Here is a 15,810-nt window from a genome sequence, read left to right as displayed (position 1 = left end):
GAATACTGAAATGGAGAATACAATGGCAGAGGCTTTAGTGAAGAGGGACTTGTACTGCTGCTTTACAGCTCCTGGGATGCCACCAGTCAGCACCAGTCAGCTGTGAGCACAGTATGCAGAGTGTCCCCATGTCCCCATGCACTGTAACTTTATCAACATTCCAGAATAACTGGGAATTCTAAATGAGCACAGCAGGGGTCTCTGTGTGCGCCTGCGCTCAGGTCCGGTAAGCTTCCATTCCACCTGAGGTGGGCTGCTATTGTGCACTTTTGGTTTGTCCTCTCTTCATATTAATGAACATTGCCCACTTTGTTTTATTCTGACGTCCTGAACAGCATCAAAAACTGGCACTCTGCTACAGCAAAATACCCACAATACCTTATCATTTGGAGCTGCCTGGAAGGTGAAGGCTGGAGCTTTGAAAAATGTAGGATTATCCTGCAGGAAGATTTGAAGGTTTTGGTCTCTGGATACCTGCATAAAGAATAATTTATCATTTTTATCAAATTTATCACCCAGTTTACTCAAACACACCTTTTTTTAATTACATATTTTGGAGCTGCTCAGTTTTTCTCCAACAGGGTGGCTTGCTGCTGAAATGACATGAGTCTCGCATACAGACTTTTGTAATATTCTAGCTTCAGATATAATTATATTACTAGGGTGTTGTACCGCGTTAATCATTATGAAAGCAGTGAGAAGTCCAGCAAAATGACACCTTTAACTGGCAAACTAAAAAGATCACAATATGCAGACTTTGGAGGCAACTCAGGCTCCTCAACTTGGGCAAAAGTTGCCTTGAAAAGCCTGCATGTTGTAATCGGCTCAGTTGGCCAATAAAACATTACATCCATATTTGCTAACAGGGTACAACCCCCTGGTATTTACACATTTATTTGTTTGAAATTTTGAATGTTTACTAGACAATGATATTAAGTTCTTGCCTGAAGAAAGGGCCTGAGTTGCCTCAAAAGCTTGCATATTGTAATCTTTTAAGTTTGGTATAATTATGTAGTTGTTCTTATCCCGGGCGGCACGGTGGAGCAGTGGGTAGTGCTGCTGCCTCACAGTTGGGAGACCTGGGGACCTGGGTTCACTTCCCCGGTCCTCCCTGCGTGGAGTTTGCACGTTCTCCCTGTGTCTGCGTGGGTTTCCTCCGGGCGCTCCGGTTTCCTCCCACATTCCAAAGACATGCACGTTAGGTGGACTGGCGATTCTAAATTGGCCCTAGTGTGTGCTTGTTGTGTGGGTGTGTTTGTGTGTGTCCTGCGGTGGGTTGGCACCCTGCCCGGGATTGGTTCCTGCCTTGTGCCCTGTGTTGGCTGGGATTGGCTCCAGCAGACCCCCGTGACCCTGTGTTCGGATTCAGTGAGTTGGATAATGGATGGATGGATGGATGTTCTTAACTCCTTGTGCTCATTTTAAATCGTGTTTTCTGTTCCTTTTGATGCTTGCCCCTTCATTCTTGCATGTACAGTACATCCCCGAAATTCACGGGGGTTACATTCCTAGAGCACACGCAACTTGTGAAAACCGCAAATTTTGGATGTGGTTAAAAAAAAAAAGCCAATTTTTATATTTAAACCCTAAATATGCCCCCAAAACACTTTTAACTTCATTTCAAACTCGGCTTAATGCATTACCTAAAATAAAAGAATGTAAAGGTAAACCCGTCTACTGCACTGTACCATACCATACCGCTATGTCACCCACAGTGCTACAATGTCAAATACCGATGTTACCCCTCACTATGTGTACTGTAATTCATGTAAGCACATTTTCATTGCCAGAAGCCTTAGAAGGTGCCAGGCGTTTCGGTGGCATCCTGGGGCTTTAACCCTTAAACTGCCACATACTTGGGGGTTAATGCAACCCTGGACGCCAAATACTTTTTTGCTGCACTTTTTAAGTAAACGTCACAATTCACAAAGAAAAATTGAAACTTTAATGGAACACATTTTTTTCTCACAATTATTGCACCACTGATCATTTTACACCCTGCCAATGAACTCTAAAAACTATTTAAAAAACTACTGGAACAATATGTACAAGGTGCAACTGATGCCATGGATGATATTCGGTAAATCACCGAGCCAACTGCGCTTGAACTGGCTGCCCACAGAGGCCAACGCTGACGCAGCGGCTGAGTCCCAGGGACAGTGAGGCTGTAGGGGGCGCCAGTAGTCATGAGTTGGCTGCTCAACGGATGGATGGCACGGACTGGTCAGCTCCGGCGTGTTGGTAAACTGCACCGGGAACCAACTATAGCTGATTGCGGCGTTTAATGAATGTACTCGGCTCCGGCGTGCTGGCAAATTACATTGAGAACCGACTATAGCCGGTTCCGGCGGTTTAAGGGTTAAGAAGAACAAAAACGGAAAACACGAGAACACTCAGCTGGAGATGCGTCACAGGGCAGCAGTAAATCAGCAGCCAGGAGAACTGAAAAACGCTCTCGGATTGGCTACTTTCACCATCCCAAGCCGTGTTTTCCTCTACGGTTAGTTTGTGTTCTCTCTACAGTACAGTATTGTACACGAAAAAATTGCAGTGGATATTTACGGTTTCCGCTAACAATTATTAGTTAGGTTCTAAGGAAAAATCCCCAAACGACTGAGGCCGTGAACTCTGAACTGCGATTTTGCAGGGGTCTACTGTATATAACTTTCTTTGTAAGTCACCTTGGATAAAGGCATCTGCTAAAAAAAATTGTTCTTTTTTTTTGGTATTTGATACATTTTATTAATCCCTGAGTGGAAACAGTCTTTTCACATTACTTTTAGGGGTTGGGGTCAGAGTGCAGGGTCTGCCATTGTACACTGCCCCCCTGGAGAAATTTTCAAGTTAAAGGACTTTCTCAAGGGCCCAACGGGGTAGGATCCCTTCCAGCAGTAATGGGATTTGAACCGGTAACCTTCCAGATACCAACACAGATCCTTAGCCTCAGAGCCACCTCATAAATAATGATAAACTATTAATAACAATTAATACAAACAAAATTACAAAGAAATAATAATAAATGATTAATAATAATAAGCTGTGGTGGGTTGGCACCCTACCCAGGACTGGTTCCTGCCTTGTGCTCTGTGTTGGCTGGGATTGGCTCCAGCAGACCCCCGTGACCCTGTGTTCAGATTCAGTGGGTTGGGAAATGGATGGATGGATAATAAGAAGCCATAGGTCAAATACTGTTTAGAACTATTTACATGTGTTATTTCTTTCTCAGAATTTAATGCAAAGGGGCTTTGCAATGCTACTGGAGTAACAAAATGTTTCAGATAAAACAACTACAGTATACTGGCAATGAAAATCAAAATGAGCTGGATTAGCATTTAGCCTGACTGAGTGCTTGACACAAATGGAAGTTAAAGTCGTCAAGCGTGTGTGTTATCTTTGTTCACTTGTCTGATACCTGATTGGAGTTATTTAAGATCTTGCAGAAGAAGGTCTGTGTTGCTTGACAGGTGTCTAGCTCTGTCTGGCTCAGCAAAGTGAAATGATCCCTCAGTCGGTCAAACAGGTCTCCATCCAGAGCCTAAAAACATAAATAGTGACAACTGATCAAAACAGCTGAAGGACAGAGAGTCTAATAAATAAATAAAGCAGTAAAAGATGACTGTGCTCAGTTCCGCACTACGCAATGCTAAAAATCGCACCAGCAGTCCTCTGAAAATATAAATAGATACACGAAAAAAAAAAAAAAAATCAATCCAGAGGTTTATTAACTGAAAGTACCACTGGATACAGGAGTGGCATCAACCTTTCAGGACACACACATCCACACCCAGCCAATTTAGAGTTTCCACCGAGGCCCGTTTCTTGAATTTGTCCCGCTCTCTTTACTCTGTAAATTTAGGTGCTTATAAAAGCTTATACTTTGAGTTGCAAGATGCAAGATAAAGTGGTACCTCTGGTCACGACCATAATTCATTCCAAAACCCTGGACGCGACCTGAATGTAATTTCCCCATAAGATTGCATGTAAATACAATTAATCCGTTCCAGACTGTATGAACTGTATGTAAATATTTTTTGTTTTTAAGATTTTTAAGCACAAAAATAGTTAATTATACCATAATGTACAGTGTACAAGAGCCAGATCGAATGTTATTTACTTACTTCCTACAGCGTCAAGTCACAAGTACATTGCAGAGCTATAGCGCGTCTTTATGTGAAAACAGCAGTGTCAGATGGGGAGGGGGGATAGGGTGGGATCGTGAACGCGACTGAGAGAACAAAACTGAATTAAAAAAAAACAAAGCTAACCTTTGCAAGTATCATACATTTACACCGGTTGTTACAGACTGGAATCAAATGCACGTTTTTATTCTAAAATAGTAAGAATAAAAGCAGCTCACTTCTCAAAACGGACTCGTCGGGGATTGAACCCGTGAAGTTTTGATTACCAGTCAACAGTTGAAACCGTTGCGCCACCGAAGCAGTCGTAGTAAATGCGTGTCAATGTCGCAACCTAAGGCAGGTTCTTTTTCTGCAGTTATATTTTTGAATAAAAGCGCACTTGTGTTATATTTGTACCTTTTGTGAAAGTGTTTCTTTGATATTTGGACTTTAGGCTTCACACATTATACACTTCATGTCTACATTTTGTCAATTATTACTAAAACATGAAAAACGTTTCTGTTTTAACGATGTGTTTACATAGATCGTTGTAGACACGGAACACACGTGAAATGCATGTGTTCCAAATAACGATCTAGTATTTATAAAAGGTGTGATTTTGCTTGACTTCACACTCTATACAACTCCAAGCTACTGACATGCAGGTAAACAGACTTGAGCTGAGAAAACTGTGCGGCGGTGGGGGATATGATAGCAGGCTGCTTGCTGCTTATCCACACATTTACAGGACAAAGGACGCTGACGGAGAGGTGAGAAGTGATTTAAGGTGGGACGGATCTACGAGTTTTTTCGTAGGCTCTGGTAATTCTAGTATTAAGTACAGGGAAAAAATGAAAGTTTAAAAAAATCCTTAATTTACACAAAAACTAACCCTAAACAACCAAGAAAAATAACTTTGCATGAGTCGAGTTCTGGTGTGAAGGAAGTGAGGATGAAGCAAACTTAATGCAAAAGCATACGAAATAGAGCACAAAGAGTTCACAGCGAACGAACGCACATCTGACCAAGAACGATGTACAGGGAGAGACTGAACACGTGCGTTGTCTTTGTTAGGCCCTGTATACGCAAACAAAAGACAATGAGAAACGTTCAATGGGAAATCATTGGCGTGTACGAACCGGAAGGGAAACTGAGTGCCAGTGTTTTGTGTTCACCACCAGAGCGTGTGGTCGTGAACAGATGCAAAATTTTGGTGAACTTTTTGATCGTAACCCAATTTGTGTTTGGAAACGTTTGTGACCAGATGTTCTACTGTACCATAATTGTCACTGCACAATATACCGTATATACTCGCGTACAAGTCAGGTCTTGAAACCTGAAAAATCGATCAAATCAGACCCCAACTTATACGCCTGTTCAAAAATGCGACACTTAATTGTTCGTTTTTTTTTTTTTTTACATCTTCTTGCTTCCTCCAATCCCGCATCAGTTTCTCAGACACATAAAACTTTTGTTGCAGCAATGCAGTTAACAATTTCTTTCGCTACTGCAACGACTTTTAACTTAAAACCAGCTTCATATTTTCTTCTGATTGGATGCTCCATCCTAGATAAGAGATGCTCTTATGATAAAGGTGTGTGAGATACAAAAAAAACACAAAACGTCGCTTCAGAATAGTGTGGGTATCACCGTGTGGTCATGTAGGCACAATGCATAGAAAACAAAAAGGTCGTGTGCTCCGTGGTTATTCTCTCAGGTGGGAGTTAACATATCGTAATCTCTCAGACCAACAGCGTCAGTTTTTGCCATTCAACTTATACGACCGACATTATAAAATACCGGAAATTATACAGTGAGATCAAGCCCCGACTTATACGCGGGAGAACTTATCTGTGAGTATATACAGTATTGAAATATTGTTTGGAGCAAGCCTATAGGTGCCTTATATAAGAGTAGAAAATAAACTAAGTAAACATTAAACTGTGAGAAACTCAGTTACTATTAACAGTCCTGAACATATACAGAGTCAAAGTAAACATATAAGCATAAATAGAGAAATAACAAATGAAGTCACAGTGAAGATTACAGTCAATCTAATGGTCATGAGTTCCACGTGGGCCATGTTATAAGTGTGTGACTATGTGTGGTTGATGCAGATGTTCACTTCAATCAGTGGTGGTCTCTGTTATAGGAAGGGGCAGTGATGGCTGTGCCTCTAATAGGCTGATTGCTTTGGGGTAAAAGCTGCTCTTCAGCCTGGCAGTGCGGGCATGCAGGGCTCTGAAGCACAGCCTGGAGATATTGGGGGTAGCAGGCGTTTTAGGAATAATCCCCCCCCCCCCCCCGTGGGTGGAGCCTTTGAAGTGCAGGATTTTGCCGCTATGCCCTATGCGCTTTTTAGCGGGTTGTCCCCAGATGTGTATTCTCGTTTGAGATTCACGTCTGGCCCCGCAAGGAGACTAATACATAAGTGACATTTTCCAAATTGGGTGTAAGTGCATACTTAGGTTTCTTGCTCTTTAGGAGAAAGCATAAAAAATAAAGTTAAAATAAGTACGTGGTTAGAGACCAAAAATAATCTTATTTAGAATAAATGCCTTTGCCACACTTTATATATTCATAAACTACTGTTCTACAGTCATAAAGTGGTCTCTTTTAGTGTCATTTTTAAGTGAATTATTGATGGTTGATGTCATTCTGTAAGCGGCCCATGTGATTCAAATGTAGAGTGAGTGTTGATCAGAGAAGTGTATGTGGGATTTAACAGTACACATTTTTTCTCTTCTTTTTCAAAGATGAAGAGGAAACCAGTAAATTACAGGAAATAACATCATCCTCCTTGTGGTGAGAATTTCTCAACAAGACATTGCTAAATACACAGTGGATTCAGAACGTATTCAGGCCCCTTCACTTTCTGCACATGTTAGTGTGTTGTAAATGCAACTTTAAATCGATAATTGTGCCATTTTTGTTCATCCGTCTACATTGAATAACCCATAATGACAAAGTGAAGTAGAGATGCCTTCAGGAAAATGTGCAAATTTATTAAAAAAAAAATCAAAAACTGAAATCTCTTATTCATAGAAGTATTTAGATTCTTAATTCGGAACTTTTGTAGAAGCCCCTGTGGCAGAAATTCCAGCTGAAATTCTTCTTGGTAAGTTTCTACAAACTTTACACACCCCTGGATTTGAGGAGCTGATCCCAGTTCTTACTGGCAGATCCACACAACTGCTCAAGTGTCTGTAAATGGCCATCTTCAGGTCTCTCCTCACACGTTCAAGCCTGGGCTTTGGCCGGCCACTCAAGGACACTTGGAGACTTGTCCCGATGCCACTCCAGCAATGTCTCGACAGTGTGCTTCAGGGTGAACCGTCACCCTAGAATGAAATGTTGTGAAGAATGGAGAACGTTATCTTAAAGTTCATCCCTGTGTTGGGCTGCATTCATCCTTCCCTTAATTCTGACCATTCCTCCTGCCCCCATAGCACAGGGGTGGTATTAGGCAGGTGATCAGCAATGTCTGCTCTTCTTCATCAAGTCCTTCCATGAGGACCCTGAATACCATGAGGACTGATCATTGATGTCAGGTACAATACCTACAGAGGGCTGGGTGGTCTTGTGGCCGCGGACCCCCTGCAGATTTTATTTTTTTCTCCAGCCATCTGGAGTTTTTTTTTTTTTTCCTGTCCTCCCTGGCCATTGGACCTTACTTTTATTCTATGTTAATTAGTGTTCTCTTATTTTAATTCTTATTTTGTCTTTTTTCCTCTTTCTTCATCATGTAAAGCACTTTGAGCTCCATTATTTATATGAAAATGTGCTATAGAAATAAATGTTGTTGTTCACCAGACACCGTACGCGACGTTCTGCCCAAAGAGTTCACGATTTCTCTCATCAGACCAGAGAATCTTTTTCATCAAGCACTGTTTAAGCTGCCATATGCCTTTAACTCAAAAGTGGCGTCTGTCTAGCCACTCTAATATAAACACCTAATTGATGGAGCGCTGCTAAGGTGATGGTCTTTTTCAGCAGGTCTCCTTGTCTCAGAAGACGACTTCAGAAGCTTTGACCACTGAATCTTTAAAATGCCATTTGGCAGCTCCAACTGAGAGTTAGCCACTCTGCCATAAACCTCCGATTGATGGAGTGCTGCTGAGATGGTCATCCTTTCAATAGGTTCTGCCACCTCAGTGGAGGACATCTGAACCTCTGTTAGAGTGACCATTGGGTTCTTGGTGAGCTACCTGACTACAAGGCCCTTCTTGCCTGGTTATTCAGTTCAGCCAGGATGGGCAACTCTAGGAAAAGTACTGGAGGTTCCAAACTTCTTCCATTTCAAAATTATTGACGACACATACATATGTGTGTGTGTGTGTGTGTGTGCGTGTGTGATGTTGTCATGTCAATATGGAGCAATATCCCTGAGGAATGTTTCTAGCACCTTGTTCAATCTACACCATTAGGGTAAACAGGGAGTCCGTCGATAGATAGATAGATAGATAGATAGATAGATAGATAGATAGATAGATAGATAGATAGATAGATAGATAGATAGATAGATAGATAGATAGATAGATAGATAGATAGATAGATAGATAGATAGGGCATTATAAGACAGACAGACATTTAAATACACATACATACCGTGAGCAAAAGTGGGCACCCCAATCACAAGTTCACATTGCAGAGTCAAGGGTTCAACTAAAGTGAATTTTATTTTCATGATCTTTTTCCAAAAGTATGATTACAATAACAATTCTTCTCTCCTCTCCTCCATGGAAAATCTTACCCTCCACCTCGCGACACCGAATTGTCTGGGTGAGGTCGAGTGGCTTCTTTCATGCCAGTCCCACATGATGGGTGCCACATGATTATACTCTGGAAGCAATTCTGGGTCAAGCAGAACCTCCTTGAAATGTCCGAGTCCCCTCCCCACAGCTCTGGTGGCACTCATGTACCCCGGTAGGGTTGTCCATTAGGACTACAATTCCCATTGTGCCCTGTGGGTGTACAAATGGGAGCTCTACCCGAGGGATGCTGCCATCTGGTGTACTGGGAGACTACATGGCCTAAAGAGGCCGTCCTTTTTTCCATCCTTCCATTATATCTTCCCAACCAGGAAAGGTATCCACAAACAACCCGCCTGCCCATTCAGGTCCTTCCCTTATGGTATCCCATCTGGGTAAGGAACCACCAACCCTCTTGCTCGGGATGCCAGTCCATCCACCTTGGCACCTATAAACACACACACTGTGCACATATACAGTATATATATGATTCAGTTATAATAGCATGCAATTGATCATCACCAATAAAGAAAAATCTGAAAACTCCAGAGTGTCTTTAAAAGAAGTAAGAAGACAAACACTAGAAAGCTTACAAACAACAGGTGACCATCCACTCAGTTCAGCTTATTTCACTAATGAATTGCTAAAGGAGGCAGAGAGTTTTCTGTTTTATCCTCTCATCCTTCATTATGTTCTTGTGAAATAGTAGTCTGTTTACTTGTATTTTATTAAAACAAATGTGTTTCATAGCATTCGGCTTGTGTGAAGGGACTGTTTTTAATGATTAAACACCCAGGAACGTGTGGCGCTAAAGCTTGGCTGTAACATCACCGCCTTATTCGCTGAATCTTTAGAAAAGCCTTCAAAGTTGCCGATCTCTTATTTGCAGAATTGACCAGCAATGTGCACACTGTTTTGCTTACATGTATTTCCCAGGCTCCAGCACAAATGCAGAGGTAGATGATATAAAATGTTATACTATGAAGTAACTGAATTAAACTAACGAAGGTGAAGACTTGTGCACTTCTGTACCGCTGTAATATGTACGAATGACTATGTCTCAGTTGGAATTGCACTCCAGCACTGCTTATCACGCTCTCCTTGTCTAACCTTGGTTTCTCACAAAGCGTAAGATCTGCTTCAGGGTTCCTGTATTTTAACTTGCCTGATAAGAGAGTGGTATAATCGGAGTCTTATCTGGCCTTGAAATTCAAACTTTGTGTGCAGAATGTTTTGCCATCAGTTTTTCACAGCAGCTTTTGCAAACAGGGTCACTTAATTATGGAGGAGACGGCGGCCTGATTTACTGCACCACAGACCTGATGGGAGAATTTTCTGTTAAAAGTTTCTCCTTTACAGAATGGATTGTGAAAAGATTCGGTGCAATTAGAAGGTGGCAGGCGGATGAAGGGCACAAACTTTGTTAAGATATGCAGAGAGGGTGAGACAAATGCAAACTTAGTTAAGTGTAGACTTCAATATCAACAGAACACTTGGCTAAGACAAAAGAGGGACCTTACTTTACGTAAGGGACTTGCTGAACGAAGGGCAGCAAGGTGGAACAATGGTAGTGCTGCTGCCTCGCAGTAAGGAGACCTGTGTCATCTGTGTGTGTGTGTGTGTGTGTGTGTAGTTTGCATGTTCTCCGTGTCTGTGTGGGTTTCCCCCAGGTGGTCCGGTTTCCTCCCACAGTCCAAAGACATGCATGTTAGGTGAGATGGGGACATTAAATTGGCCTTAGTGTGTGCTTGGTGTGTGTTGGCAGGATTGGTGCCATGCCCAGGGTTTGCTCTTGCCCCGTGCTAGCTGGGATAGGCTCTAGCAGGCCCCGTTCAGGACTAAGCGGGTTAGAAAAAGACTGAGTGACTTGTTGAATGGGAGCGTAGACTCAATGGTAGCATTACAGGTAACATGTCTGCCGTTATGAATTTTAAAAGGACCCATTTAATGCAAGATCAGTGAGAAGCTCTAAGCCAGGGGTCTCCAACTCCAGTCCTGGAGAGCTACTGTGGCTGCAAGTTTTCATTCTCTTTCCTTAATCAGTTACCGGTTTTTGCTGCTAATTAACTATTTCCCTTTATTTTAATTGACTTTTCTTGAGACTCTGACTGCTGAACTGATTCTTTTTTTCCTTAAATGGCACCTAAATATTAATTTGATGTGAAGTGAGCCAACAGATGAGCAACTAAGCTAGGGCCTCAAACTCCAACCAACTTCACTTCATTCAGTTTCTTAATTTGAAGCCAATTCTCATTGCTAATTAAACCCGTTATTTATTTAATTCCATGGCGTTCATGGCAGACATTTCCAAAACAGTTTTTCTTTGTTTAAGAGTGCTGGCTGTCAACATGTTTTGTGGACCTGAGCAGATCAACATTACTGAGGCCTTCACCTTTCTTTATTTTCAGTTATTGTGTGATGGACACAGATGGCTGTTTATGTGTCGATATATTTTGTGTCTTAATATTGTTTAGTTGTTAATTAAGAAAAAAAGAAATAATAAGGGGATGCAAGTCTTAAGTTGTGCATCAATTAAAATTAAAGCAAAGAGTTAATTAGCAGCAAAATCTGGTCACTAATTAAGAAAAGGGTTAGAATGAAAACCTGCAGCCACTGGTGCCCTCCAGGACCGGAGTTGGGGACCCCTGCTCTATGGCGTATCGGACTAAGATGCACCCACTAAAGACGGAACATAAAGCAAAATGGGGAAAGGTCCAGATGAAGAGGTTTAGGTGCAAGGGCATGGTGTTTATTGTCATAAAAGGTGGAGAGTGCATAGTTAAAATAAGATCTTGGTGTGAATGTGGTAAGCCACATGGTGAGAAGAAATACGTGGATGCAGTTTGACAATAATAGATGTGCTATGACGGATGTGGAGGGGGGCAAGTGGTGCAGCATTATACCAGAAGAATGGGTCTTACCTCTAATGTGGTACAAAAGCATGTGAAGTAAACAACAAGCAAGAAGTTAGCAAGATCATTATTGAAATAGCAGCTCTTGTATTAAACCCACCTGGTTACTGGGCTGACAAGAGATCATAAAGTCTCCATGCAGATGGAGCCCCCTTACCAAGGGATTTAGGATCATGGGTAGAAAAAAAAAAACTGTCCCAAAGGCAGCAGCATTCTCCCACCTAGCTGGTAGGTTAGTGGTCAAGCGCACCATCTGGGAGGAAAGGGGGACAATGTGACTGCTTTAACCTACACAGTCAGGGAGCCCCCTTGTTCTTCAGGCCTTTTAAGGCCACTAAAGGCCCAGGGAATACTGGGGACCGCTAAAAGGATCCGGAGCTGGTGTCTTTGACCCAAGACATTTTCCGTCCTCTGAAGCAGAAGTGACCATAGGAAGGACATTTAAAGATCAATCAAGCTACAGGTTGAAATGAGGTGGGATGAAGGCTCATTCATGGGAGGAAGACAATCCAGAGTCATCACAGGAAAAGGGAAAGGCAAGAAGATCACGTTATGAGATGGAGAAGAGGGTGAACCACCCAACCCGAAAAACAGGGCAACTACTTAGAAAGACAGGCGGGTTCGGTCTTCTGTCCGTCTGTGTATTTTGTGTTCCAGCTTTTTTCTTGTGTTTAAAAAGAAATTCTCCACTTCGGCCGTTTGGTGTCTCCACTCTGTTGTTTTAGGTAATTCATTCATTTCCATCTACTTTTTTTTAACACAACATTGACGATGCAAAGAGACACCAGACTGACACACATTTGACAGCCTTTGTTATGTATTTTAATATTAAAGTAGCATCTGTGCTAAAGTGTCTGGTTTCTGTTAGAGGCATACGGTCAGCTTGGCATCAGGGCTGTGCATTATAAGAGTATTTTCAAGTCCACAACACATCTTAGAGTTAATGTCCTGTTAGGGGGGGCAAAACATTCAACTTCACTCACAGGAAAGTAGTGAGATCACCAAAAGGAGATCACTGTTGTTCAACCACCATTTCATTTGCTTTGGATTAAAAGCCTTTGCTATTTCATGGACTGACAGAAGACACGTTGACTTTATTTGATATTAGTTTGTAACAGCCGACCCGATCGTAGGGAATGGCAACTACACCGCCAAGACCTGCGGCCTGGCAAACTGAGGTAACGTTACATTTGACAAGCCGTGCTTCATGCAAAACACTTCCTCAATTGACGATCAAAATAAGCAAAAAGGCAAACAGTATGTAAAATAATAAAGTGAATATATATTAATGAAAAGAAGTGAAACAAACTCCAAACAATATACAGTCATATGAAAAAGTTTGGGACCCCCTCTCAGCCTTCATAATAATTGACTCTCCTTTCAACAATAAAGATATCAGTGGGATGTCTTTCATTTCCTCGGAGTACTGCGGTGTTTTCCGAACAAAGATTTTTAGTGACGCAGTATTTAGTTGTATGAAATGAAATCAAATGTGAAAAACTGGCTGTGCACAAATGTGGGTCCCCTTGTCATTGTGCTGATTTGAATGCCTGTCACTGTTCAATGCTGATTGGTGGGATGAGCTCGTCAAGCCTTCTTAGACCGGTGTGTCCAATTATGAGATATAAAGGTATTTAAGGTGGTCAATTGCAAGTTGTGCTTCCTTCCCTTTGACTCTCCTCTGAAGAGTGACAGCATGGGATCCTCAAAGCAACTCTCCAAAGATCTGAAAACAAAGATTGTTGAGTCTCCTGGTTTAGGGGAAGGCTACAAAAAGCCATCTCAGAGGTTTAAACTGTCAGTCAACTGTAAGGAATGGAATCAAGAAATGGAAGGCCACAGGCACCGTTGCTGTTAAACCAGCAGGTCTGGCAGGCCAAGAAAAATACAGGAGCAGCATATGAGCAGGATTGTGAGAATGGTGACAGACAACCCACAGATCACCTCCAAAGACCTGCAAGAACATCTGGCTGCAGATGGTGTATCTGTACATCATTCTACAATTCAGCGCCATTTGCACAAAGAACATCTGTATGGCAGGGTGATGAGAAAGAAGCCCTTTCTGCACTCACACCACAAACAGAGTCGCTTGTTGTATGCCAATGCTCATTTAGACAAGACAGATTCATTTTGGAACAAAGTGCTTTGGACTGATGAGACAAAAATGGAGTTACTTGGTCAGAACAAAAAGCGCTTTGCATGGCAGAAGAAGAACACCGCAGTCCAAGAAAAACACCTGCTATCTACTATCAAATTTGGTGGAGGTTCCATCATGCTGTGGGGCTGTGTGGCTAGTTCAGGGACTGGGGCCCTTGTTAAAGTCCAGGGTCAGATGAATTCAACCCAATATCAACAAATTCTTCAGGATAATGTTCAAGCATCAGTCACAAAGTTGAAGTTACGTAGGGGTTGGATATTTCAACAAGACAATGAGCCAAAACACAGTTGGAAATCAACAAAGGCATTCATGCAGAGGGAGAAGTACAATGTTCTGGAATGGCCGTCACAGTCCCCTGACTTGAATATCAGAGAAAATCTATGGGATGATTTGAAGCAGGCTGTCCATCAAATTGAACTGAACTGGAGAGATTTGGTATGAAGAATGGTCAACAATACCTCCATCCAGAATCAGACACTCATCAGAGGCTATAGGAGGACAGCGTCTAGAGGACAAAAGGAGGCTCAACTAAGTATTGATGTCATATCTCTGTTGTGGTGCCCACATTTATGCACCTGTCTAATTTTGTTATGATGCATATTGCATATTTTCTGTTAATCCAATAAACTTAATGTCACTGCTGAAATCCTACTGTTACCATAAGGCATGTCAGATATTAAAAGGAAGTTGCTACTTTGAAAGCTCAGCCAATGAGAAACAAAAATCCAAAGAATTAAGAGGGGTTCCCAAACTTTTTCATATGACTGTACATTGTAAGGGACAGCTGGGACGCCTCGAGAAGGGAAGGCAACTACGTTTAGACACTGCCACCCTCAAGACGCTATATGGAGACTTCCCTGCAGCATAGCGGTGCCCCGGATTCCCGCACGGCACTATGGGATTTGGAGTTCGGCTTCACACCCCTGCTGGGTACCATGGGTGGTGCCAGGAGACACTGCAGGAGTACCTGGGGAGTTGTGCTGCCCTTGTAACCTGGAAGCACTAATGAGTAATGAGGATGGAAATCCAGAAGTACTTCCGGGCTGAAGAAAACACAACTTCTCCATCTGACCCGGAAGTGCTGGCAAGTCACATGGATGGGAGCACAGATGCACTTCTGGGTCGGACACTATATAAAGAGCTGCTGTGAACCCAGCAAGCGTTCCCAAGTCGGGTGGAGGTGGATAAAGCTTGCTGGATGGTGTGGAGGAAAATTGTTATTGTGTGCTATTTTGATTATTTGCCTGTTGTTTGTGTCTGAGGTGCTTAGCGGCACCGTTTACAGAAGAAGAAAGGCATTCAGAATCTTCTTGGTGCTTTTAACCTGTGTCCTGCACGTCTGTCTGTTGGGTTTAAGGGGCATCCACAATATATATGTATGTGTCACCTGCCAACCTGCCCCAATATAACACACAACACCCCAAAAGTGAACGGCAGAATGTTATAATAAAAGGTGCAGCAATGAATGTACAATACAAACCCTCCCTGGTCTCTACCCTGAACACGAAACACACATGAAAGTCCAAAAGATTAAACTGAAGTCGATTAATGGAAGTGAACTTGTCCGGTTGGAATTGTGCTACAGTGAAGATCACATGGATGTAATGGTTGTTTGCTCCTTCCCCAAACGACAAAAAACAGTCTCACCGTGCTCTCCTCGGCGTGTCGGTCTGATCCTGAACCCCGGGGTTTGCGTAGTGATGGTGAAGCAGCAAACGTGAAAAGGGTGTAAATTCCGTATTTCTTTAGATTCCAGTGAAGTGTCCGGGTTGTAACTGACCCTCCATTTCTTCTCGTTCACTCGTTAATATCCCAGATGGAACTGATGTGATTGACAGGGACAATTACCTCGAGGGGTTACAGCTCTACAG

The 15,810-nt window shown here is 42.4% G+C and overlaps 2 protein-coding genes across 3 annotated transcripts in view; both read right to left on the bottom strand.

Moving 5' to 3' along the window:
- The window catches only part of hdac3 (histone deacetylase 3), a 477,712-nt gene that overhangs the window by 164,417 nt on the left and 297,485 nt on the right, over positions 1 to 15,810 (bottom strand). The window lies entirely within an intron of this gene.
- The window catches only part of LOC114660451 (F-BAR and double SH3 domains protein 1-like), a 186,082-nt gene that overhangs the window by 36,955 nt on the left and 133,317 nt on the right, over positions 1 to 15,810 (bottom strand). For both annotated transcript variants that reach the window (XM_028813150.2, XM_028813151.2), the window contains exons 9-10: positions 3,413 to 3,535; positions 379 to 474 (exon numbers count right to left, since the gene is read on the bottom strand). In XM_028813150.2, the coding sequence (XP_028668983.1) occupies positions 379 to 474; positions 3,413 to 3,535 (219 nt within the window). The remainder of the gene's footprint in view (positions 1 to 378; positions 475 to 3,412; positions 3,536 to 15,810) is intronic.

The sequence above is a fragment of the Erpetoichthys calabaricus genome, chromosome 11 (assembly GCF_900747795.2).
Source record: "Erpetoichthys calabaricus chromosome 11, fErpCal1.3, whole genome shotgun sequence".
Classification (NCBI taxonomy): Eukaryota; Metazoa; Chordata; class Cladistia; order Polypteriformes; family Polypteridae; genus Erpetoichthys; species Erpetoichthys calabaricus.
This window is presented reverse-complemented; position numbering and strand designations above follow the sequence as displayed.